The sequence below is a fragment of the Salvelinus namaycush genome, chromosome 5 (genome assembly GCF_016432855.1).
Source record: "Salvelinus namaycush isolate Seneca chromosome 5, SaNama_1.0, whole genome shotgun sequence".
Lineage (NCBI taxonomy): Eukaryota > Metazoa > Chordata > Actinopteri > Salmoniformes > Salmonidae > Salvelinus > Salvelinus namaycush.
Genome location: NC_052311.1, coordinates 49,213,302 through 49,240,330, shown reverse-complemented (window position 1 = coordinate 49,240,330; position 27,029 = coordinate 49,213,302). Strand labels below are relative to the sequence as shown.

General features: G+C 40.7%; 3 protein-coding genes across 5 annotated transcripts in view; 1 reads left to right on the top strand and 2 right to left on the bottom strand.

Annotated features, from left to right (window-relative positions):
* The window catches only part of LOC120048391 (OTU domain-containing protein 7B-like), a 31,172-nt gene extending 25,153 nt beyond the window's left edge, over positions 1–6,019 (bottom strand). For both annotated transcript variants that reach the window (XM_038994323.1, XM_038994324.1), the window contains exon 1: positions 5,833–6,019. The gene's annotated coding sequence lies outside the window, so the exon portion shown is untranslated. The remainder of the gene's footprint in view (positions 1–5,832) is intronic.
* Positions 6,020–12,808: 6,789 nt separating this feature from the next.
* Positions 12,809–16,518, bottom strand: LOC120047603 (RNA-binding protein 8A). 2 transcript variants are annotated; one of them, XM_038993141.1, is made up of 6 exons: positions 16,413–16,518; positions 15,495–15,554; positions 15,268–15,345; positions 14,927–15,063; positions 13,654–13,790; positions 12,809–13,355 (listed from the first exon to the last, which is right to left on the bottom strand). In XM_038993141.1, exons 1-6 carry the CDS (start codon positions 16,477–16,479, stop codon positions 13,307–13,309), a joined length of 528 nt encoding a protein of 175 aa, XP_038849069.1. In that variant the 5' UTR covers positions 16,480–16,518; the 3' UTR covers positions 12,809–13,306. The 2 variants fall into 2 exon arrangements, with proteins under 2 accessions (XP_038849069.1, XP_038849070.1); XM_038993142.1 differs by having other exon boundaries at positions 16,419–16,518.
* Positions 16,519–18,814: 2,296 nt separating this feature from the next.
* On the top strand, positions 18,815–20,494 carry LOC120047602 (type-4 ice-structuring protein LS-12-like). The gene is made up of 4 exons (XM_038993140.1): positions 18,815–18,882; positions 19,253–19,321; positions 19,614–19,731; positions 20,071–20,494. Exons 2-4 carry the CDS (start codon positions 19,276–19,278, stop codon positions 20,342–20,344), a joined length of 438 nt encoding a protein of 145 aa, XP_038849068.1. The 5' UTR covers positions 18,815–18,882; positions 19,253–19,275; the 3' UTR covers positions 20,345–20,494.
* Positions 20,495–27,029: the final 6,535 nt, after the last annotated feature.

The following is a 27,029-nucleotide window of genomic DNA, read 5'->3' as shown; positions in this document are numbered from 1 at the left end:
TACACAGCTACGGGCTGTTCTTATGCACGACACATCGCGGAGTGCCTGAACACAGCCCTTAGCCGTGGTTTATTAGCCATATACCACAAACCCCCGAGGTGCCTTATTGCTATTATAAACTGGTTACCAATGTATTGGGAGCGGTCTGATATACCACGGCTGTCAGCCAATCCACATTCAGGGCTCTAACCACCCAGTTTATAAAAGCAATTAAACCCTATGGGGTAGGGAAGTAAGAGGCATGAGACTGAATTCAAAAATGTTGACCAATATTTGCTTTCCCCGGTAGCTTAACATGCAAAGGCCATCAATGTCTTGTAGATGCCAATGAGACTTCACAAAAACATGGTTTGTTGTGGGTATAGAACAATGAGCTAGGGCTTACATAACTCACATTTAAAAGGAGGGTGGGAGTTAGCTTTTGCATTACTCCTTCAGGCATATCAGATATTTATTAGAAGCAAACCTGCATCTTTGGCTGCACTGCTCTGTGGAAACAACCACAGGACTAAGCAAGAACAGTACACACCCTGACCATATTACAAAACCTGTAAATTAAGTCAAAGAAAATCCTATAATAGATTTGTTATGCATATATCTTTTTAAGGAGGCAGCAACAGCCTTCTCGTACAAAAAACACTTAATACAAAGGTCTTGATATTTGCAATTGTTCAAAGACCTACTACCATTATGATCCGAATGGGCAATATCGAAGTTGATATCTTGAATTTTAAGTCTCCCATTGACATTAGCCTAAATTAATTATGATTAATGCCGAGTTGCACCTGTGGATCTCAAGTCAGAATACTGTCAGTCCAAAATGAATGGTAAATTATCTGTTTTACTGTGATAGAATTAGCCATGCTCTCCGAAAACACACATTAAATAACTTATTTTCAACATCGGGTAGGCCCATCCTATGTATGTGCAAGGTCCTACCGAACCTGTAAGCAGTCCGTGGCTAGGCTAACGGCAGTGGTTAAACAAGCATTAGCAGTGACAGGCCTGGGCACTAATGCTCATGTGAATCCCCACGTGGTGCTGGCTTAGCAGTCAAGGCAGTGCGGTGGCTTTACGTCACCCTGGGCGAGAGGCTCCTCTCCTGCGGGGATAGGATTACTGCTGTTCTGTCTTGGATCTAGAGTGGAGAGAGTGGGAAGGACTGCTGTTGTGTTGTAGAGGCAGGGTGAGGAGCCAGCGGCCCTGTGATCTTACCATGGCTTCCTTCCGGGTAGAGGGCCCAGTCATGGGGGATTGTGAATCTTTTTTATGTGAGAGGGCAAAAGTATAGCCTCTGTACCCATTCACCCCTCTATTTGGCTATACCCATCAACCTTTTGACCCGGTTGGCCCATCCGTAGAGTGATGCTGAGATAATATTGGGGATGCTTCAGAAAAGCAAAACTGGGAGCATGTGTCCCATTGTTTTATATCAGAACTCAATGTTTTCAACATCCTTCAATCATACCACAGTGATGCCTCTGTGAAAAGAGTTGGCATAGCAAAGTTGAGTACAAAACCCCCACATAAAATGGTAAAATAACCAGTCAGAGTATCCCAAAGCATTGGGCACACGCACCCAGTCTCTGGTTGAACACAAAGGAGGTAGGTACTAGGTAGGGACGTGGGGAGAGGCCGGGGTGTGATTGCTGATGCATGGTTTTGAAGGCCTCGCCACCCTGACACAAACAGCCCTGGCTGCTGTGTCAAAAGGCTGGCAGGCATCCAGGCACGCAGCGGAGGGTGGGGCTGAACAGGGTTTTATGAGTCGCAGTCTGGGTGCACAGGATCTCAGAGACAAGCTTCCTATTGATCGCCCCTGCTGAGGAATCATGGGGATGTTTTTTCTTCCAAAGCACATCTGGTACAGTCTTGTCTGGGCCATGCTGTGTGCTGGCAAACAAGGATGCAGGGGTGCATGGTGGTGGAATTCTAGATGTCTCACATGTCATGGTTATAAAGTCTTATGAAAATGTATGGAGTAGACTATATGTGCTGTGTAAAGCAGTAATTGTGACCACCAGAGCGAATCTGAAGAATAAATCGTCACCTAGTTAGAGAATTTCTTCACGAAGGCTAGCAGGATGTGTCCATTCATGTTAACGTTTACATTACATTTGACATTTTAGTAATTTAGCAGACACTCTTATCCAGAGCAAATTAAAGTTAGTGCATTCATCTTAAGGTAGCTAGGTAACCACAAACAATATCGCAGTCATAGTAAGCAACTAGGCCTAAGTAATCTCGGTTAACCCAGAACTAATGTCATGGCGGAATTGGTCAGCTGCTCAATTACGTTCTCCCAAAATGAAGAAGTGCCCATGTAGGCCACCTCTACCATGTTATTTTCAGGAGTCCAGGTTAACTTTGGTAACCCAAGGTCTGACCTCCCTGATGACAGCAATGAAATGCCTATGTTGGCTGGAACATTAAACTGGCAACAACCAGGGTTGAAGGGGTGACTCCTGCATGCATGGGCCTACTAAAAGCCTAGATCTGCATTGCATTCCCTGTAACATTTGGTCTTGGTAGGACAAATTACAATCCATGAACACAGAGACAATAAGAGATGCAGAGTCGTGCAGTTGTCCCACTAACCTGGAGAAGCACTCAACTATTTACTTATTAATCTGACCTTGTTTGTGGGGGTAGAGGGATCCTATGGGGATAGTTTTAATCTACATGGGCCTGGCACTGAAGCTGACACTGGATCCTTGAAACACACTCTTACTGAACAGCTGTTTGGGGGAGCCCAGCGAAAGACCACTTTAAAATTGTATCTCCAGACTAGGCGTTGCTGCGGCAGCAGGGTTCCACACTGAAATATAACAGTCAGTCTCTCCTACCACACAGAGACAGTCATGATGGCTAAAGCCAACCAACACAATGGTAGGCTAAATGCCTGTGTGAGAGAGAGATGAAGAGGAGGTTTAGCCTTAACTCATAACTTCACATAGGTAACACTTCAGAGCATTTATAAACTGTACAGTGACAAACCATTTAGACTAGAGCTTTGAGAGAGTGCTAGCTAAGGAGAGTGGAAAGGGGGAAAGGATCCTAAAGGACAAATGGATGGACTCTGGGTTTTTCTCTCCACAGAACTGTTCGAATAAGACATGAGTGCTCACAAGGGAACTGCACACAAATCTGTCATGTGTGGATGACTTCACTCTGTGTCACACATAGGCTAAAGGACACCAATAAACTAAACAAGCACACACTGAAAACTTCCACGCTCAACTGGTGATAAAACATAGAAGTGAATTATGACGTCACCAGGTCAATAGGATAATCCCTTGCCTTGATGGATTATGGTGATAATGCTCTCTGTCATCAGTGTCATGTTTCTCCCACCTGTGATTCAGCCAGCCATCCAGTTTGACAAAGTGTAGTGTTTATAAATCTCAGGGCAATTTAGAGGCAAAAAAACAAACCATTTGAATGTTGGAGAAGCATGAAAGTTGCAAATTAAGCCATGAACCACAGATTTTCCATGTTTCATTGTCAAGCGTCAAAGGGCTCTATGCAAAACAATTAGTGATCACTGTCAAACAAATGCCTTCAGAACACAATTTTGTTTTATGTGATGCTGTTGTTTTTAATAGTTTTCTTTTGGTGTAACATATTTGACATTTACTGCTGGATTAAAACGATCATTCAGTGTCTTAGTTATACTAGAGAATATCAATATCACAGAGGGGCCAAATCACAGATATCATAACAACTCCCAAAATGATGCTTCATCTGGCAATGATCATGGTATAATGCATAGCGTACTTGTAGTGGGTGCAAGACACACAGAACACCTGAGACCATCTTTTGGGGAGACTGTATATTTACAGTCTCCCCAAAAGATGGTCTCAGGTGTTCTGTGTGACACTGTATGATCAATGCGTTCCTTGAAAAAGGGAAGACTTGCGTAACGAAGCCTGACGATGCAAACTTGCACTCACACCCTAGCAGTCTGCTCACTGGGGAACACTCCTCTTGCCAGTTAGCCCTTCCATTTTGCCTTTCAAGCATCCCTCTGCATTGCCATTGAAATGAGTAGAGGTGGGCGAGATGCATTTCTTCCTCCCACTGCAATAATAGATCCCTCAGAATTTCACTGTGCTTGTGAGCTCCCTCTGAATTCTACTTGTACTACTATAAAAAGGCATTTTCTGCATTTGTCCCTTTTGTTTCCTTTTTCTCCCCAAGCGGTAGGCTCGATCGACTAGTGTTTTCATGCAAATGGTCACAACTTGAATGACAACCACAATCACATGGTCTTGAGTGAGAATGTTCTTGCCAAATCACAGATATCATAACAACTCCCAAAATGATGCTTCATCTGGCAATGATCATGGTATAATGCATAGCGTACTTGTAGTGGGTGCAAGACACGCGTGGGTTCAGGTCCAAGTGCATACAAACAGCAGTCAGAAAACTGCAGGGAATGTAGAGTTGATAAGGTTTAGACTACCCTCATTTCTTCTAACAATGTGCCTTCTTTACATAATGAAACAGAGAGGCCCTGTAGGCCTAAGAAGGGAAAAGCATGTCTCTGTCCTACTTTTATGTTGCAGGATGGCTGCCTATACCAGACTACAAGAAAACTAAATAAATTGTAAATAAAGAGCTGAATAATTCAAGTCAAAGTGTAATGCTACCCTTTCATTGTAGTGGTGTTGGCAATGGCGCAATGCATAGTTTACATAATGAGGAGAGGTCTTTACATAAACACATACACTGTGGAGCTGTCAAAGCCTATGTCACTGGTTTCAATCATCAGGGAAGAATATTAGTGACCTAAGAGTGGCATTGAAATGTATTGTCAATGTTTTACAATTAACTAAGCAATAGCCTAAATACAGGCCATTATTAAACTCTCTGGGGCAAATAACTATAAAGCAGGAGTCCCTTGCATTGATATAACATTTAATATTCTCTGCATGTCTATGGGTTTACTTTAAAACGTTAATTATAGCAAGCAACAGGGCAACGATTTGCTGAATATTTGACCAACAATTGACTGACAGAGGCCTCCCGTTTGAAGTTGCTCATTCCTTAATTGGATTCATAGACCTAACATTAGATGGGGAGAGAATGATACAAGGCGAGTTGTATGAGGGTACAAGGAGAGGGTGTAATGGCTAACTAATCAGCTAACGTTAACTTACCGTTAGTTAGCCCAAGAATGTAACGTTACTAAAGGAGCCGACTGGTATGTGTAAGTCGTCTATGAATGGGCTAAGCGTTAGCTAGCTAAATTTGTTAACGAAACTAACGTTAGTTAACTAAGCATAGTACATCTTCGTCCTATCCTTCTCTGACTAAATAGGCAGATGGGCAAGAAAGAAAACTAGCCAGCTAGCTAACGTTAATGTTAGCAAAGTTATCACTAACGTAGTTAACTAACGTTAGCTAGCAAGGCACAGTAACCGAAGCGACATTGTTAACGCGACTTGAATTAAATTGGAAGTTAACGTTATAGCTAGCTAGCCCGTTACTAACGCAAGTTACGTTAACAAGTCTAGCTAGCTAGTAGCTAAATGAGTTATCAGGCTGGGCTGACTAGCTAACGTTAGCTAGGTAACTTAGTTAGCTAACGTTAGTTGGTAAATCGAACCCGCTCCGTTTCATGTTTTAGCCGTCTTGGAGTCTCCCACTTAAAACTTCCCATTTAATGAGTTAGCGAGCTAGTTCCTTCCAACTCATTAAAAAGGTTCATACAAAGCCAGCTACGGGTCGTCTTGTCCAAAATGTTGCCAGCTAGCTATAATGTTACAAGCTAAAGTCGTTAGCAAGCCAGCTAGCTAGCTAGCAGTTGAGTGTCCCTTGTCTGCTTACCTTGAGAGGCTTCGCAGATATTTCTTTCATCGTCCCATAATGGTCATCCCTCTCGACAAATATTGTGAAAACCAAGTTTATTAAACCAGTTGTTCCTGACTTTGAGCTAATCCGGAGGTTGCAGTCTACAGTAAATCCAAAACAAGACTCAACGACAAAGTAGTTTCTTACTTACAACAACAACAATGTCAACCAAGGCGCTTCTGAGTCAGGCCAGCTGAGGTAGCCAAATTATGTCGCCTGCCAATAGCAAAACAGACTGATGTTGACTGACAATCCAAAACACCAATGACCACACGATATTTTTTGACTGAAACGTCCCAGTGTAGCTAACGTCAAATGGAAAAGGGAGAGAGGGGGAACCTTCATACGCCGATTGGCTGCAGAGAAATGAGAGGCAGGCAGTCGATTCAAGGCTAGGGATGGGACGGGAACTGTTCCTTCGATGAGGTCATCTGGGTGATGTAGCTAATGTGCAAACTTGTGCCTTCAGAAAGTATTCATACCCCTTGACCTATTCCACATTTTGTTGTGTTACAGCATGCATTCAGTTGACTCTGGGCCAAGAGTGTGGTGGAGATTGAGGTTCACCAGAATAAGGATAATTAAGGGAACGTTTCTGTCAGCAAAGAGCCACAAAGCCACAGTCTCACCTCCCTAAATTGCCTCCCATCGCTCAGCAATAAGATAACTGTATTCTACATACTAAACAGGACATATTTGGGAAAGGTATTTTGTAGCAGAAGGAAAAGTAATGTACATGATCAAAACTCTTCAAAACAGGGTTTTGGCTCAGATTTTCAATAGCCTAGTAAAGTTGTTTAAAATGTTAACATTTCATTTATCTTCAATATTTATAGAGTAATGTTGAAAACTAAAGATATGTGTGATTATAATACTTTATGACTATATATTTGTAAAAAAATATCTCCCTTTTTATGAACTCTAAATATACAAAAAAAGGTATTCATTTTATGAATTGAACATACTAAAACCTACATTTAGATATATAAAATCAGTATTTTTTACAAAAAAACTAATTCAAAACGGATTAAATGTTTGTTTTTCTCACCTCACAATACCCCATAAATGACAAAGTGAAAACCTGTTTTTAGAAATGATTGCAAATGTATTGAAAATGAAATACATTAATATCTCATTTAAATAAGTATTCACACCCCTTTTCTATGACACTCCAAATTGAGCTCAGGTGCATCCAATTTCCTTTGATCATCCTTGAGATATCACTTCAACTTGATTGGAGTCTACCTGTGGCCAATTAAATTGTTTGGACATGATTTAGAAAGAAACACCCCTGTCTATATAAGGTCTCACAGTTGACAGTGCATGTCAGAAGATTTTGAGACAAGACAAGTGTTTCCACCGGGTGCTGAGTCGAGATGGCTTGTAAGATGGTGGACAGGGAAAAAAGGAGGAAAGTTGAACATATTTTGAGTAAATATGGAGTGGGGGATTTCACGAGCCTTCTGGAAGATCTGATGAAGGAGAAGATGGTGGGCAGAGAAGGAAGAAAAGGAGAAAGGTGTAAAATGTTTTGAGTGAATATGGAATAGAGGATCACACAGAACTTTTGTAAGAGCTACAGAAGGAAATTGAGAGTGACGAGAGTGAGGATTAATTAAATGCGGTGGCCGGTGCAGTGGTGACCGCCGAAAAGGAACTGAGTGTAGAGGGAAGCGATGTTGTGAGGAAGGTTGCCATCAAGTGGAAAAAGAGGGATATGTGCTCCGGTAACTCAGAGATGGAACCTGACAAGAGTGAGGGTGAAGCACCTGTGGTGAGGACCGCCAAGTTCGTGCCTCATCCTGATGATGACAGGGATGATTCTGTCCCAGTGGGAGTGAGATTTGTGGAGAGAATGGATCCTTGTATTCTAGCTGATCCATATGTGGTGTCAGGTTGGGTGGAGAAGAGGTTGGAGACTGTTGAGTTGGTGAAAGTAACTCGAAGTGGACTTTACTATGTTTCTTACGTCCAGAAGGAGCGGGCGCTCTGGACTACGGTACTAGGGACAGTAACTGTGACTTGCTTTGCTCTTCAGAGCAGGGTACCGTTGCAAGGACTGATAACGTGGGTACCATTACGTTTTGAGGAAGATCAGCTTTAATGGAAGATTCCTAGTGTCTGTGACGCCTGTCATTTGGTGTGACGCAGACCCGGTGGAGAGCATGGTGAAACAGAAGACGTTGTCTGACCTGCTGAGTTTTGAGGCAGAGTCTTTGCCTGACAAGGTGAAGTTAGGATGTGTTATCTCGTGAGAGCTTTTATTTCCGAAAATACTATAATGTTTTAGGTGCCAAGCTTATGGTCATGTTGCAGCAGTGTGTAGGAGGGAGATTCCTAGATGTAAGAAGTGTGCAGGAGGTAATGAGATGAAGGAATGTGTAGTATCAGTGGAGAAAGTAATATGTGTAAGCTGTGGGGGTGCCCATGGGGCTAGAGATCGGAGGTGTCCGGTGAGAGAAAGATAGGTTGCCAGGGTCAGAGTAGTATAGAAAGTGTGTGTATGCTGGAGCAGTGGTAGAGGAAGATGGGTACAAGGTGAGGGATCCTGAAATGATTCCTGTGAGTATGCAGAGACCAATAGAGAGGGCTGGGAATAATATGTGCTTCAGTAAGGTGGGTTTTTTAGCATTCATAGCATTGGTTGTCAACTGTACTGCATAACTGGAACGTAAGTCAAAGAAAATTGAGGTTGTGTGGTGGCAGCTGCAGAGAAGAACTTGGGATTGCGAGGTTTTACTGCAGAAGATTTGCAGGGGATGTTGAGTGGTAGTGTTCTGTTCTCCCAGGCTGTTGGCCTATAGTAGGATCAGATAGGGTTAAGTACTGGAATAGGGTGGTGGTGTTTTTAGTGAGGGCTAATAGTTGGCAGGGTAATTTCCCTTTTCTCCCAATTTTGAATTACCGGAAGTTAATGTAGGCTGGCTGTGACTGGCCTCACACTCCAGTACAGTAGGTGGTGGAGTATGCACCTAAAAGTTGGATGCGACCTGCCAACCAATCCCAAAGAAGAAGAAGAAGAAGTGCACATCGGAGCAGTAACTATACCATGAAGTTCAAGGAACTGTCCGTAGATGTCCAACATAGGTCGCCACTGGCCTCATAACAATTCTGTCATTCAGGGCAGGTGAGTTAATAAAGCCACATACAAACATGGTCTCTTTTTTGCTTTCTTGAGTAAGGCAGCTCAAAAACGCAGGTGTTTCAGCCAAGCACAGTTCTTTCTGTGGTGGTGGGGCTGCCAGCAGAAAATGTGGAGCGTAGCAGTTGGTAATGTTCTCTAGTTGCGTTGTGATTGGATCAGTGTTCTGTCACTGACACCATGTCAACGCAAAATCTGCGGGTAGAGCTTGAAAGTCAAGCCTCTTGGGTGCTGCCATGGAGTTACATTAGAATTACCCATCCAAGAAGGCTCAAGGTCATTCATTGGCCACAGATATAACATGATTTGATGTAATTTTATCTACCGTAGCTTTGATTGGACTGCTCATGTCAACGTCATATTTTTAAAATCTTAGATAGCAAGCTAGAAGTCGTCATCATGAATCATGTCGACAATCTACTGGCAAATCCTTTTCAATCGTTGTCATATGAAGAGAAATAATGAAGAGAACTTATAGATAAAACGTATCGGTGCTCATTGGCCATTGGACATAAACATTACACAACAAGTTGGAAATAAAGTATGGGTTTAAGGGTCTCTTTTCCAAGCTTAAAATGATAAACATTCAACATTGGCCATGCTGTCAATCCAGCATGACTTCTGCTGCGCTCAAAACAACTAGAAACTCTGAACTTGGAAATCTCAGCCTTCAGTGTTCAAGACAACTGGGAACTTGGAAGAATATGAGCTCAGACTGGGAAAATACGTTTTCTCCGAATTGCAAGTCGGGAAATCTGGCCTCTTGCTAGAGCTCTGACCTGAAGATCACTGACGTCATCATGACCTTGTTGTCTTGAAAGCACCATAAATCCAGAGAATGCAAGAATTTGATGACAAAGTTTGATGACAAAATTTGCCCATGAAAGACCGCCGCCCCACCTTCCTGTTCAAGTGAGCACAGCAGAACAAGGTGAGTCCAAACATGTATTGTGTGATGCTGCATAAATTATGTAATATGCCAGGGAGATATGTACAGTGGGGCAAAAAAGTATTTAGTCAGCCACCAATTGTGCAAGTTCTCCCATTTAAAAAGATGAGAGAGGCCTGTAATTTTCATCATAGGTACACTTCAGCTATGACAGACAAAATGAGAAAAAAAATCCAGAAAATCACATTGTAGGATTTTTTATGAATTTATTTGCAAATTATGGTGGAAAATAAGTATTTGGTCACCTACAAACAAGCAAGATTTCTGGCTCTCACAGACCTGTAACTTCTTCTTTAAGAGGCTCCTCTGTCCTCCACTCGTTACCTGTATTAATGGCACCTGTTTGAACTTGTTATCAGTATAAAAGACACCTGTCCACAACCTCAAACAGTCACACTCCAAACTCCACTATGGCCAAGACCAAAGAGCTGTCAAAGGACACCAGAAACAAAATTGTAGACCTGCACCAGGCTGGGAAGACTGAATCTGCAATAGTTAAGCAGCTTGGTTTGAAGAAATCAACTGTGGGAGCAATTATTAGGAAATGGAAGACATACAAGACCACTGATAATCTCCCTCGATCTGGGGCTCCACGCAAGATCTCACCCCGTGGGGTCAAAATGATCACAAGAACGGTGAGCAGAAATCCCAGAACCACACGGGGGGACCTAGTGAATGACCTGCAGAGAGCTGGTCTAACACCATCCATACCATTAAGCATGGTGGTGGCAGCATCATGCTGCTGGGATGTTTTTCAGTGGCAGGGACTAGGGGACTGGTAAGGAAGGGTGCACTGAAAAACTTTTCCCTGTATATTTACAGCATTATACTGGCATCACAGTTGCCAGTTTAATACTGTAATTTTTCTTTACAGCAGTGATGCTGTAATATAGTTTACAGTACTATTTTCTTCACTGTAAAACATATTACAGCATCCCTGCTGTGAATTTACAAATACAGGCAAACCCTTGGTGAGAACCTGCTTCAGAGTGCAAACGACCTTAGGCTGGGGCAAAAATGTGCATTCCAACAGGACAATGACCCTAAGCATACAGCCAAAGCAACACTGGAATGGCTAAAGAACAGGAATGTGAAAGTCCTTGAGTGGCCCAGCCAAAGCCTAAACTTGGTTCCCATTGAAAATCTGTGGAAAGACTTGAAGATTTCTGTTCACCGCCACTCCCCATCTAATTTAACAGAGCTGTAGAAAATCTGCAAGGAAGAATGGGAGAAAATCCCAAAATCTAGATGTACAAATCTGATAGGCATACCCAAAACGACTCAAAGCTGTAGTCGCCACCAAATGTGCTTCTACTACAAACTATTGACTCAGGGGTGTGAATACTTAAATTAGAAAACATTTCTAAAAACATGTCTCCACTTTGTCATTATATTGTGTGTAGATGGGTGAGAAAAAAAATCTATTTAATCTGTTTAGACATCAGGCTGTAACAAAATGTGGAATAAATCAAGGGGTATGAGTACTTTCATAAGACACTGTACCTGTACATTTCATTATCTTGCATAAAGGTTGACTGATTCATATACACATACTGTAGATACATCACAGGAGGCTGCTGGGGTGAGAACGGCTCATAATGTCCAGAATGGAGTAAATTGAATGACATTAAACACCTGGAAACCATATGTTTGCCATTCCACCAATTCCGCTCCAGTAATTCCCATGAGCACACAAAAGTCATTACCACAAGTGCCACCAACCTCCTGTGATATACTTAAGCAATAAGGCACAAGGGGGTGTGTTATATGGCCAATATATCATGGCTAAGGGCTGTTCTTATGCACGACGCAAAGCAGCGTGCCTGGATAGCCCTTAGCCGTGGTATATTGGCCATATACCACAAACCCGAGGTGCCTTATTGCTATTATAAACTGGTTACCAATGTAATTAGAGCAGTAAAAATACATGTTTTGTCATACCCGTGGTATATGGTCTGATATACCACGGCTGTCAGCCAATCAGCATTCAGGGCTCGAACCACCCAGTTTATAAATATAAATGCAACAATCAATGACTTACAGTTCATGTAAGGAAATCAGTCAATTGAAACATTCATTAGGCCCAAGTCTATGAATTTCACATGACTGGAAATAAAGATATGCATCTGTTGGTCAGATACCTTTAAAAAATAGGCCTCACAATGGGCCGCAGGATCTCGTCACGGTATATCTGTGCATTCAAATTGCCTTCGATAAAATGCAATTGTTTGTTGTCCATAGCTTATGTCTGCCCATACCATAACCCTACCACCACCATTGGGCACTCTGCTCACAACGTTGACATCAGCAAACCGCTCAACACCATACACGTGGTCTGCAGTTGAGGTCGGTTGGACATACTGCCAAGTTCTCTAAAGTAACATTTGATAGAGCTTATGGTAGAGAAATTATCATTCAAATATCTGGCAACAGCACTGGTGGATATTCCTGCAGTCAGCATGCCAATTGCACGCTCCCTCAACTTGAGACATCTCTGACATTGTGTGACAAAACTGCATATTTCAGTGGCCCTTTGTCCCCAGCACAAGGTGCATCTGTAATGATCATGCTGTTTAATCAGCTTCTTGATATGCCACACCTGTCAGGTGGATGGATTATCTTGGCAAAGGATTAACGCTCACTAACAGGGATGTAAACATTTGTGCACAATATTTGAGAGAAATAAGCTTTTTGTGCAAATGGACACTTTCTGGGATCTTTTAATTCAGATCATGAAACATGGGACCAACACTTTTACATGTTGAATTTATATTTTTGTTCAGTGTTAACACACACACACACTCCCAAAATGTCACAAAAAACATTTAACATCCTAACATAAATGACCATGGCACACACGATCCACTTAAAATGTTTTATTCCCATGTAATACATCAAAAAAAGCTGCTCAAATGCACGGTTTCCTAAAAACATTAAGAGTAAGTTCATCATTAAAACCAAGGATCCTATGGTTATAACAATGAACTTTTGGGAAACAGGGCCCAGAACATAACCAAACCTTGAAACAGAATAGAGGGATCCATAAGAAAAACACATACCACTACTTTAAAACAGTTTTTTTTGTGCAAACAAAGTTTCACTGATCATAGTGTATTTGGTGTTTGTTGTTTCAGCAAAAAAAAATAAAAAAATGGCAGCCTTGCCATTTTGCTGAACAACTAATAATTTGGTCTCTAAAGCACGCTTGTCGGGTCAATTTATAATTTAAACCGATTTACCATAGAGCCATCAGTGAAGTAAATGCTATTACAAAGCACAAATGTAATAAAAAAATAACCCTTTAAAGAGCAGATGACAACAGCCCTTGCTCGGAACTGGGGCTACACTATGTGAGGGAATCAACGTCGTCTCCTGTCTGGACTCCTGCTGCGTCTACGTCCACCACCCCTGTGGGGAACAGAGGAAAGGTTTTAAATCAACAAAACCATTTATAACACACAGGACTACAAATTTACACGTAAACCTACACTTTAAAAAAAAAATCAAGTTAAGCCTCTGCACCCATTCTGTTCCCCTCTTTATATAGACCCAAACGAGTCACATCTTATACTTAAAATGTGAAATGGAGATATCCAAGTGAAGCCCTTAGTTCTGGGTTTTGCCCACTTGTTTAAAGTGTTCTCGCAGCTCCAAACCCCTACAATTACCCTCCACAGCAGAATACTGCTCACTCTATGACACTCACCTCCTCTTGCTCTTGGGTGGTCCTCTGACGAAGCCCCAGTCCACACTGATAGGCTGGCCCATCATGTCCTGGCCATTCAACCCTTCCATGGCTGCCTGGGCTTCTTTGTACGTCTCATACTCCACCAGCGCATAACCCTGTGAAAAGGATTGATGAGCAAATACACGAGTTAGTGATGAGTCAAATAATAGCCATAATATTACAACGATAGGGCTTCCCCTTCTTGTCGTAACGGTCGCAGGTCAATACGAGACCTCTGAACCCAGACTAAAAAGCACAGGATAACATACCGCAATACAGACATGGTAGGTGTCGCTGTATTCCTAATTATCCCATAACGTAAAATGGCAGATTGGTGTGATCGAAATGCAGCTAGTTCTTAATTAAACAGGCTTTTGCGTCGCCGTGCTAGGTAGCTAATGCTAAAGCAGCCCATTGGATTCCCTGAACGTGTCATGCCTTGACGTTGAGATGAGCAGCTGCAGGAAGTGTTGCCCTGCTATAGTCCAACCACACTACTTAGTAACCAGTTAATGATTGTACAGATATTGTTGGATTGCTAATTTCAGTGGTGGAAAAGCACTCAATTGTCATACTTGGGTAAAAGTAAAAATACCTTATTAGAAAGTGACTCAAGTAAAAAAAAGCTTATTGTTTTAAATGTACAGTGGTGGGGAGAAAATGGTACTCAATTGTCATACATAGGGTCAAAGTAAATGCTATACATCAAATTCCTTACCAAGCAAACAAGCTGCACAATTATTTCGATTTTTTGCAGACAGTCAGGGGCACACTCCAACACTCAGACTTCATTTAAAAATGCAGTATTTGTGTTTAGTGAGGTCGCCAGTAGGGATGACAACGCGTTATTATTGATAGCTGCGTGAATTGGACCATAAATATGTCCCACTTGAGCATTCAAAATGTAACAAATACTTTTTGGTGTCAGGAAAAATGGGAGTAAAAAGTACATATTTTCTTTAAGAATGTAGTGGAATAAAAGTTGTCAAAAATATAAATAGACAACCCCCAAAAATATTTTACACCACAGCATAATTTTTATGTCTGCTCAGCTGTAAAGTCACAAAAAGCCCATTGTCATTGGTCCATGTCCAGTGTATTGTTGCCACCTTGTGGCTTAAAAGAGCATTGCACAACAGATTACACAATTATGAAATGTACAATATTAGCCAGGCAAATGAATCCTGTCAACTGGCCAAGCAACAAATCCTAATTTAAAATGTGCTGTGTAGATATGGGAATTCGGCCTAACCTTGAGGTAACCTGTTCTTCGGTCCAGGTTCAGATGTAGGTTCTTGATCTCTCCAAACTCCGCAAACTTGTCGTGGATGTCCTCCTCAGTGGCCTCTTCATGTACCCCAGTCACGAAAAGGATCCAACCCTCCACAGCTGAGGGAATCAAAAGACAAACATGTCCGTGTTTAATAACTGCCTCTATGGTTAACTAGGGCTACCACCTGCTATAACACAATATTTAAATTAAACTCATATTGGAATGAGCATTTGAAACTCGGACAATGTACAAAACCACTGTTTCAAATCAACACCCCATTCAGAAGTGACTGTCCACCCTAGGTTCATCATGGCACTTACATCTCTGAGGACCTGGCTCGTCTCCATCCGGCTCTACGGTATCATAGTCCTCTCTCACTCTGGACCTCGCTCCCTCCTCTAGCACAGCAGAGAACAAAGGGAAGAAATTGCATCATGCATCCCACCTAAAACATAATTGTACACTGTCCATACACTATTGGAGAAGTGAAAAATTGGAGAAGCAGAATACAGCCAGGTTAGGAGTCAGAACTGCAGTGCTAACTCACCTGAACCAAAACCTCGTCCCTTTCTCCTCTTTGCCTTCTCTTTTAACTTGTGGATGCTGTCTGGGGAATGAAGACATTACAGAAACACATTAGTGAACTGAAAGTGATAACTACTGACTTACCTAGAGTATAACTAATAAATAGCCTAACGCGTTAGTAAAAGACAGCTAGCTACAGTAACTCGACAGAAAAAAATTATAATAGCTAACGTTAGTTGACAAGTTATTACCTTGACCTCACGGTTTACAAACAAATTAATTAGCTCGCTTGGTGTAGTAACGTTTGCTAAAGTAGATTGGTCACATAAATTGAAAGGGTGTTAGCTAACGTTATTAACAGTAGTTATGATACGTTAATCTTTGGATTGGTGTAGCTAGTAGTACATTTGCTAAACTAGTCATCTAGCTAACTAACGTTAACTTTCTAACGTTCGTTAGCTCACACGCTAATCGCCATCAGTTTACAATAGTCGACACAAGAAAGGCTGATTATGTCATTTGCGAGTTATTAACATTGACCTCGCAGTTTCCAAACAAATGTATTGTCTACATAGCTACCTTGGTGTTAGTTACGTTAGCCAGATAGCTTGCTAACGCGTTAGCTCACAACCTAATCGCCATATTTTAACAATGCCAAACGAAACCTTCTTTCAGTTCCTCGAAGAGTGGCAACTATACATATTCGCTAGCTAACACCTATTTTCTAAACGAAATAGGCACAATTCAAAAAGTTATTACCAACAATACATTAGCCAACTAGCATGTTTGAATGACTGCAAGGCCCAACAGGCAACACGCATCCACGATTTGCGGATACTATTCACTCAGTTAGCCGAAAATTCCCAAAATACGCACTTTTAGCGAGTCCATAGTAAGCAAAAAAAACAACAACACAGAACTACTGTTTCATAAATTTTACCATCACCATCCTCATCCATAGCAAAGTCCTCGCCTCCCGCTTCATGAAGATCTAGTACGTCAGCCATGTTGTTAGCTCCTGTTTTTGCGCTGATGCGCGTGAACGTTGATGATATCCGGGAAGTATCTCTGCCGGTGTGTATTCGTTAGTTGGATTCCGATTTCTAAACGTTTCGTCTGTTGCTAAACGTTTTGCAGCGGAATTCGACTAATGAATACACCCCTGTTATCAGAACCGATATAGAAAGAATATAACTTGAATCCAATATATATTTAGAAATGTGAAATACTGAAAACTGAATGAATACATTAATACATGGGTATGGGCATGTATTGGTCCCACTGAATTATTTGTGTCAGTTAGTTTATATTTATTAGTTGAATTTCATAGATGTAAATGTCAGGTAGCCTAGCAGTTAAGATCATTGGGCCAGCAGTAACCGAGCTGACAAGCTGAAAAATATGTCGATATGTCCTTGAGCAAGGCATTTAACCCTAATTGCTCCTGTAAATCGCTCTGGATAAGAGCATCTGCTGAATGACTTAAATGTAAATGCTTTGACATGTAGGCCGGAGCAGGGACAGCACAGCACACATCACAACACCTTGGGAAAAGGTCAGCAAAAAAATTCTAAATAACCTAGAGAGAGAGAGATCTTCCTCAACAAAATAGGCTGTGCCTTTCTGTAAGAAAGTTGCTGAAACTACCAATCTCAGCACAATCTTTTCCCATCAGCCTACGCAGTGACTCCTGTCTTTTCTTTGCCTGCGCTGTGCAGAATGTGCTAAACATTGCATTCCCTTAAGTGAATCATAACCTTCATACAAAGAAAGATGCAGAGATTGAAAAATAATGAAAGAACTTGGAAATACAAAAATGACTTTATCCACGAGTTGGAGGAGGGTGATATTTATGACAAATTGTTCAGTCAACGTCTTGGGCACATGTGAACTATTTCACATTGGGATCTCTGGTCCAGCCAATCTAATTTCCTGAGATAATTGCATTGCTTGGAGAGATGCAAAATAATGAATGAAGTCATATTACATTTTTAATGATGGTTCTTTCTATTCATATTCAGTCATGCAATGTGCAATTTATATACAGTATATCTTATGTATTTCCAATGTGTTACATTTTAAGATCATCTTTATATCAAAGAGGATCATTCTTGCTGTATGCATGAATGATAATATGTGTCATCATTACCTTAGATTACCCAGTAGAGAAAGATAATCCAACAGTACAGAGAAATCGGGACGTTGTCCACGTTAAACTATAGCATGCGACTATCGGAGCACATACCAATATCTCTGTTCTCAATCTATCAACTGAACAGGAAATGTTATCTCTTTTGTTGACTCCAACTGACCTAAACCAAACCATAAAACAATGCAATTCCCATTAGTTTCACATTATAACCGAAATAGATGTCCTCAGGAATAGCAAGTTCATATACAAACAATGTATCTACCATTCCCCTGATGTGATGGGTTTATCTGAGGCCCTCTGTTTCTGCCTGGAACTGTAACAGTGGTAATGTGCAGTGAGGCAATCGCTGATAGACAGATATTACTGTTCTAAGGGATATCCGACCTGGAATGTCATGTTACTATCAGTGTTTTTCTAAGTGTTTTTCTATTCAGGAAGTTATTTGAATTGAAAATCCCCAAAACTTTTGACATAAATAGCATCCCCTTTTCAGATTATTGAGAATTAATTGACAACAGATGCCTTTTTTCAATTATTGAATTGTAATTTCAGTTTACTGGTATCAGCCAGACTAGAATTTACTGCCTTCAATTCGAATGGACCTCAACCCTGGTTAACACGCACACTACCAAGCTTCTCTCATTTGTGTTGCTGGACGTTTCTGCCCCAAAATCAATGTTATTTTTCTATAAAAATGCTAGCTCCTCCAGTTATTTAGAAAACGAGTTGATAAAACCTCAAAACATTGGAAACAAATGAATGATGGGGAAAACAAAATTATGCAACTTCCAACTGCCATATAGTTGAACCCAAATTAAAAGAGGAGGGTAACCTAAAATGCATACACAAATAATTTAAAAAAAATGGGCATCTTTACATTTTTTTACAAAAATTTATCGAGAAAGAACTAATCTTTTAATGATTGCATTAAGCCTACACAATGAAGGGATGACAGGATAGGTTGGATTGAATGCCACTCTTTTTATTCAATCAGTATTATGTGTTTTAACTGTGGTGCAAGCACCTTATCTCGAACCCATTCAATACACACTTTTGGACTTTGTGTCATTATTGTGACAGGCAACACATCAAGGTTCATCAGCCAACACTACACATTTGCACATTCCACCTCAGTTCACTTCCTTACATGTAGTAGCCAATAAGATTTGGGCCAGGCCCCTTTTCTCCAGCAGGAGCTATAAAACCCCTTGGCCCCAGACACAAGGTACCTTAGGTCCAAGAACCCCCAGAAGTAAAGGTAAGTCTTCCATGGTTTTCTTTGTCTGATCCCAACGTCTCAGTATATTGGTTTAACACTTAAAGTTTAGCCTCATATTTATTATGTGTATACAGAGTGTTGAGTGTGTCTTTTTGTTAGTAGTAGCCTCAAGAGAGATACATCTAAGTACTGTAAAGTTTTCATTATGACTACATGGTTAAATATGATACCAATTTCTACTGAGATCTTAATGTGGTCAGTTTCATCACATTTACCTGGTTTCACCTAGGATAAGTGCAACTTCTGAAAGTGAATAGAATATCTTTGAGTGTCAATTGCCATGTCGTGTACAATGTTGCATCTGAAATTCCCTGTTGTCATCCTAATCCTCTTGTCTCCTCTCGTGTAGATCCACCTTGCCCATCAGCAATCATGAAATTCTCTATCGTCGCTGCCCTTGTTGTTGTGCTGGCCATTGGTAAGAATTCATTACATAAATTGTTCCGCAACAAAGAAAAATCTTTGACTTTCTATCTTCTCTGCATTTATACCTAATACTACTCATGAATAGTAATTGAGTAACGCATAACTGCTAAACAAGGTAATTCAGAGGAGAAATATTTATTTGAAAATCAAGCCCTTTACTCCTCTGCTCATCTATAACCTCTTTAATCATAACTACATCCATCCTTGTTTTCTGACTGAATACAATACTGTGTGTGTAGTGAGTGTGTGTAACTAAGTGTGTTTTCTGTGTGTGTGTATGACAGGCTGTGAGTCCAGTTCCCTGGTGAAGCGTGACATCCCTGCTGAGATCGAGACTCTCACCAAGTACTTCCAGGACGCCATCGAGAAAGTGAAGTCTCATGAGCTGATCAGCCAGGCTCAGTATGTCACTGACCACCACACTCTTCCAATAGAATAGAATAGAATAGAATACTTCTCTTGAGGGGGGATTTTATTGCAGATCAACAAAATAAGTACCATCAACTCTGTATGGAGTTGAATCTCTTCACGTTTAAGATATCAAGTCATTCTAAATAGATCACTCATTCAAATTGTTACTATTCATTTTATTTATTCGTAACATTGTACTTGACAGGGATATTACCTTTAAAACATGTCTGTTTTCACATCAGTACCATAGAGTCAGCTTTAAAGCTAGCTTGCTGCCTGAGCTTACAGCTGTTGGAAAACATCTCTCTAAGTGTGTCTCTCTACCCATAGGGGTTACCTGGAGGAGGGTAAGACTCAAATCACGCCTCTGACCGACAAGGTCCAGGAGCATGCTGAGAAGATCCAGGAGCAGATGAAATCCTTTGTCAGTGACATCGAGAAGCAAGTGCGTCCCATGGCTGATAACCTGCAGGCCCAGTTCATGCCTCTGGTCGACAAGATGCAGGCCCAGTTCAAGCCTCTGGCTGATGACTTACAGGCCCAGATGGAGCAGCTCTTCCAGACCGTGGTTGACCAAACCAAGGCTCTCCTCCCCCCCCAGTAAAGCTAGCGTAACACCCCCATAGCTTGGGTTCACTTTTGGTTCAGCCCAGACCATAGAAAGGAAAAACCATCTCCCCTCTGTCTGTTTCACCTGTGTCAAGTCTACCTCACTCCTTCTCTTGACATCACCAATAAAGGGCTTGAAAGGTGACCATTTTGTCTGTGATTGTTTTCTCTATGGTTCACATGGGCACATTGCAGATTAAATGAATGCACTGTGTACTGCTGTGTAATTCATTTAAGGTTCAAGGTCAAATTATGGGGTTGAAATTAGATACATTTCTGGGTGGAATTTGATGGGAAGTGCTTATTGAAGTGCAAGTCAATATTTGTTTTTGATATACTGACCTTTGGGCCACTCTATCATATATAATATAATATAATAATAATAATATAATAAATATAATCCGTTACATAATCCGTTACAGTTACTAGTTACCTGTCCAAAATTGTAATCAGTAATTTTGGATTACCCATACTCAGTAATGTAATCGTTTTACTTTCCCCTTAAGAGGCATTATAAGACAAAAACTATCCATCAAACGCATTTGGTGTGTCATCATTTTGGTCTCTGATTCATGGTCAGACTCGCTCAGGTGGAACAAGCTAAATTTGCGCCTTTTTTCAAGGCTGAATTGAATGTCATTGAGAACAGTAAAAGGGTCAATGTATTTTTTTTTCTCGCAAGCAAGTAATCCAAGGAGTAATCATCTAGTTTTTCAAACGTATCTGTAATCTGATTACACAATTTTAGCTGGAACTACTTTTTTTGTAATCAGATAACATGTACATGATTACATGCAGTCAGTTTCTCCCCAACCTGTCTATGAGCCAGAGTTAATATTCTTAAATAGTCATTTGTATTGGATGGAGCTTAGCATCAGCTACATTTAGATTGTTATATTAAGATATATTAATGTCATTGACTGTGACCTAGGCCTACTACACACACTCATTAATGTATAGAATGTCCAAAAGATGACAATGAAAATCTGATCTGATTGACGAGATAAATGGTGAAATAGTTTTGCTTGTCCTTTGTCTTGATGGTACTGTAACAACCCTGGGTTTATAAGCGCGGAAATCGACTCTGCCGTACGAGCGTGCTTTTGCGGCACAGTCGATAGCGCGCCGGACTTCGGGCTAGAAGGACGACAGTGCGTGTGCCTGGCCGGTGAGAGCGTTCCTGTAAGACGTAGAGTCGCGAGGACGCGCTCTTTGAAAGGAGGGCGTAGTGTAACGACCCTGGGTTTATAAGCGCGGAAATCGACTCTGCCGCACGAGCATACTTTTGCGGCACAGTCGATAGCGCGCCGGACCTCGGGCTAGAAAGTCGAGGGTTCGAGACCTGCTCCCTGCTGTTTCATTACAATACAATAGTTCTGTTGAATTGCCTGCGCAATAGGGACATGCAGGGACTACAAAGTGCATAGAAAAAGAAAAGGTTACAAAAACTCAGAAAAAGGCACTAATATACAGTCACGGTTACAGATTTAGTAAACTATAACTGATTTACACTGTGGACAGGGATTTGAGCTAAACCCCTCGATGTCGCGGAAACCATCATCTTTGATCTGATCCAATGCACTCACGGCAGAAGTGGTGACCGCAGGGATTACGCCAAAGTCTCCAGTGTCGAATGAGACCGCAACGCTGACAGTCGCGCAGCACAGTTGTGCATCCGAGAAGTCTGACATGAGTGACTTCAGAGGAATAGCCTACCACGTAACTGAGGGGGGTCAAAATAATAATATATACAGTAGTGTAACGACCCTGTGTTTATAAGCGCGGAAATCGACTCTGCCGCTCGAGCATGCTTTTGCGGCACAGTCGATAGCGCGCCGGACCTCGGGCTAGGAGGTCGAGGGTTCGAGACCTGCTCCCTGCCTGTTTCATTACATTGGTGTCAGAAGTGGGATTTTGATAGTGCAATTCATAGGCTTTATCATCATCACGACATCACCATTACATTCTTAAACCCTAGTCATACAGAGCTCGACAGTTTGTAGTCCTAAAAACCGGAAATAATTGACCTCTGTTCGTTCAGCCATTACTATGGGCAAAATGAATGGGGAAAGAATAGAGTTTTGGAATAAACGGCGAAAATAAGGTCTGAGGTCAAAACAGCTTTATGAGATCTTATACGTTTTGTTCTATGAGGTGTCAGTCAGTTAACATGAACTTTATGAATTACAAAGTCTTTAAGTGCGTTATGGTTTTTTAAATTACATAAATGCTTAAAAATGAACAAACGGTGATGTTAGCTGATGAAGATTATCTCATAGAACAAAAATGTATAAGATCTCCTAAGCCTGTGTTTACCACAGACCTTATTTTCGTGTTTATCCAAAAACCCTACAAAAACTCCATTGATTTTCACATAGGCTTTGTTCAACGAACCATGGCAGAGATAGTGCCTACAAAAAACGTAATCACTATTGCTCTCTATATTACCACCACCACCATCTTCTTCTTCTTCATCATCGTCGTCATCAAAAAAATGCTGTTCCTTTCAACCAATCAGCGTGCCCGAATGGACATTTGGGACGCTGATCCCTCCCACTTCAGGTAGACTGGACACTAGACTAGAGTGTTGTCCGTGCATCCGCAATGTAAGTTTATGGCTTCAACTTCATCATCATTGATATAATAACCTAAATAAAAATGAATTGCAGTTTTAGATGGAAAGTTTGTTGATATTTTGACAGACCTAAATTTACCTTTTGGTAAATTTAAATTTGGTGTAGACCTACCTGTCTTTCGAATTTTGTCCTCTCAATTGGCAACAAGGGAAGATGGAAAACATCCCTCCAAAATCTCTGCAGTCCCTTCCATACTCTCATTGCTTTGAAAAGTCAATGGAAAAGGATGAACAGGTCTGAAACTGAATGAGACAAAGAGTTAAGGAATGAGGCAGTGGTGTTTGCTCAGCCTAGAGTACAGCTTCCCAGATATTGTAACTTGAATATAGGCCTGCCTACCTACAGAAATCTCCATTTTAAATAGTAAACAAAAAAGAATGTTGTATATCCTTTAAAAATAAGTATACGCATGTTGATATAGAACCTGCATATTAGGGCTTTTTGTCTCAAAGCAATGAGGTAGACCATGACTTGTTGTCAATTTTGACACATAACAACAAAATCACTAGTCTTCCACACAGCTATGGACCCTTAAGATGAAAGGCTGCATGCTTTATTGGTTTTAGAAAATGAAACTCACATAGAGGCACATTGTGTGTGCTGTAGCAACCCAAATAATCAAATAATCATTCATCAAGTCAATGTTGAGTCTGATTTGGGAAAAAAAGAATGTGTGTACTTCCTCTACTCTCATTATTAGCTTGACGGCGGTGCATCTAAGTGTAAACAATAAGTAGGCTTATAGCCCTCTTGAATACACTATGCTCAGTGATTTGATAGCACGATCTCATCTAGCTTCACTTTACTTTACTCTTGCCTATTCAGTTGCCAGGCTACAAGATGTACTCAAGGTGGCCTCCTTTAGCTAATGTTTAAAGGACTGAAGGATATTTTCAGGGAACCTCAGTCTCCTTCCTGCTGAACTAATCTCTAAACATCACTAGGCTGAAGGCTAAAGGCATTTGAACGAGGTAATGCCAGTTCTAGGTGACCTTCTCCTTGTAATAGAAGATTTAATGAAGACAACTTATTAAGTGCCCTTACTTGCAATCAAAGAAACACATGACAGAAAGTTGTTTTTTTTAAATCACATTTAAGTTTTATACCTCTGCTCATTTTGATACGGCCAGATGTCTTGTCAGTTCTGCAACGTTGCCTCCTTGAAGTAAGCATCAAATAAAAACATTTTTAAATAAATGAACCATTTAAACCTGATTCCAATCTCGACTATGGGGTAACCAGCTATGGGGTAACCAGCTATGGGGTAACCAGCTATGGGGTAACCAGCTATGGGGTAACCAGCTATGGGGTAAGCTGTTTTTATAACATATTTCCACCATATGTCTGTCAGACTTCTGTACTCATAACAAACGTATCAGTTAACATCAGATGTCAGTGTATGACAAATGATCTAGCGACCGCTGTTACGAAGCAGCCGCAGCAGTACAGATGTTTATCAGACCATTAACTAATGACTGCATGTCTCATGGCATGTCTTTTCATAAACTCACAGAACATTTTATAACTGCTCAATACATTTGGTAACACAGGCTTCATATCAGAGGGTTATGAAGGCATATGAGGGACATGAGGCTTAACAGATGCTATTTCCATAGTGTTAAAGAGACAGTTGGTGGTGGTGCCTTGTTCTACAGCCTCTCAGACCCTGGGGTGGTAGTGGAAGGACAAGGCCAGGGTGATGTAGATGGGCACACCAGCTGGATGGAGAGCCAGTGATAAGCCCCAGAGATAACTGGTTATCTGGGCACACTGTGTGCCACAAAGGTTGGCACATGCAGTTACTGCCATGTAGTTAGGCACAGAGAGAACCCCTAAAGATAAACTGTGTCTTTGAGGTTCCCTTTGCATTTAAAAAAAAGTGTGTTATCTGTTTCAATAACGTGTGCATAAAGTTGGATTTGATTTGTACTTATGAGCTCCATTTAACTTTTTGATACTGGAAAAATAGGCATGAATAGCATAACAAAAGCAAATGGTCATGTTTGTGCATGATGTGATGATCAATCAATTTATTTAGCTATGTTCTGTCAATTGTTAATAACCATTAGAATCACAACAAAAAATGTTTTCCCTTAACTGTTGATGTTGCCCACTGAATATGGGGAACATCAAGGTAGTATGTAGTATGTACATACTGTATTATTCCGAGGGGTTTTTCTCTGTTACTGTAGGCTGGTGAGTGATTTGGGAAAAGACTCCTTGTGCTGCCACATCAATTTCCAGAATGTCGAGGTTATTTGTAATCACGCAACTGACCAAATTACGCAATAGTTTAGTTCTGGGTTAACCAAGATAAATATTTTTGACATCTGAAGTCTGTCTGCGAGGTATGAAATATTGTGTGACATATCTAGCTGGCATGTGGCCATTATGTTACTGTTTGGAACTCCTATAACACATGTATTGATATTAACACATTATACACATGTAGTTAATGCCTAAAAACTAATTCAGCTATTTCAAAGTTATTGCCTATTCTATACTGGCATAGGCTCTAATCTAATGCATATTCTCCTCTGTATATTAAAGGCTATACTGCATGTGCATTATATTTATAGGGGTTTCCATCATATGTACAGGTCCTGTATGGTTAGTTGAGTAACTCAATTGTTGCAGATATGACAGGAAACACATTTACAATCAATGTTCTGCAGTTTGATCCTGCATAACAAAATAAATAGATTGATATAATTTCACTACACAAGGAGTGTTGTGTGTGTGTGTGTGTGTGTGTGTGCTTTTGATAATATGCTCTGTGTGTCTATAGTCTTTAGGAAAAAAATATATTGTATGCCCATGTTGTCCATGCACTCTTCCTTAAATCAAGGAGAGCTAGTTAGATATGCAGATTTTTTTTTTGATCTAACAAATCAGATTAGTATGAGCTGAATGATGCTAGATAACCCAGGAGCATATAGTGTATAGAGACATATGACACTGGCTCAGAGACAAACCATAATTGACTTTGATTATGCAGATAAAAAAGAGCAGGTTAACATGATAAAATGTACCATTTAAAATCATGACATCTCAAGATAAAAAATCATACATACATCCATACGCACCCACATAATGACAGGACTACTTTCTGCCCATTAGCAAAATGGAAGGTACTCACCATGTTTCAATTTAGGCACCTAGAAGGGCTTGAACTGCGCGTGGAAAATGGCGAACCCTGACAGAAAAGAAACGGTGGCCTATTATGGGAACCTGAAAGCACTTAAGAATTTGACAAAAATTTGAGAAAAGAGAGGAAAATAAGAAAGCACTACATGGAAGCCACACTTACAGATGGTTTTGGGCTGTAAAAAGTGGGGCCAATCCAATATCTACAGTTCCAAATGCCTTGTCTTTAAGAAGAGTGCTGTATGCTTTGGTGTCTGAGGAGTAAGGACAGACCATCTCAATGGGCAGTGGGGAATACTGATGGATATGTTTTTGCTGGCATGGGTTATATTTTTTACTCAAAGCTGACAGACAGACAACCCCCATGCACACAGGTGCTAGCCTATTCAAGGAAATTGTGTAAAAATGACGTCACTGAAAATCTGCTCTGAAAGCCTTTCAACATAAAAGTCCTTCCTTCCACTTTGAGCTGCTCTACAGTACATCATTTTTTCTTACTTTCTTTCTTTCATTCTTGTGTCCTTACAGAATAACGTAATGCAATACTATACAGTACACATGTAGCAGCAACATATATTCACACGTATATAGTCACCGTACAAAACAAAACGGAATATTTGTTTTCACAATAGTTGCCATTTTCTGTGAATTTCTTCAAAAACAAATTAAATATATTTTTCCCAATTGTCTGATGTTCCTGTTTTTATGTTCCTGTTTTTTTTCTGTCTCTCCAATGCTGAAATACCACTTTGTGAAATTACAGTACAATTTTGAAAAGTAGACACAGGCAGTCAGCAATATAGAAATAGAATGGATAGAGTGGGGTTGGAAGCTCTAACCCTGGTAAACTCAAGGGTACACTCGAAATGGCTGCCTACTATTGTGATGCAATAATTC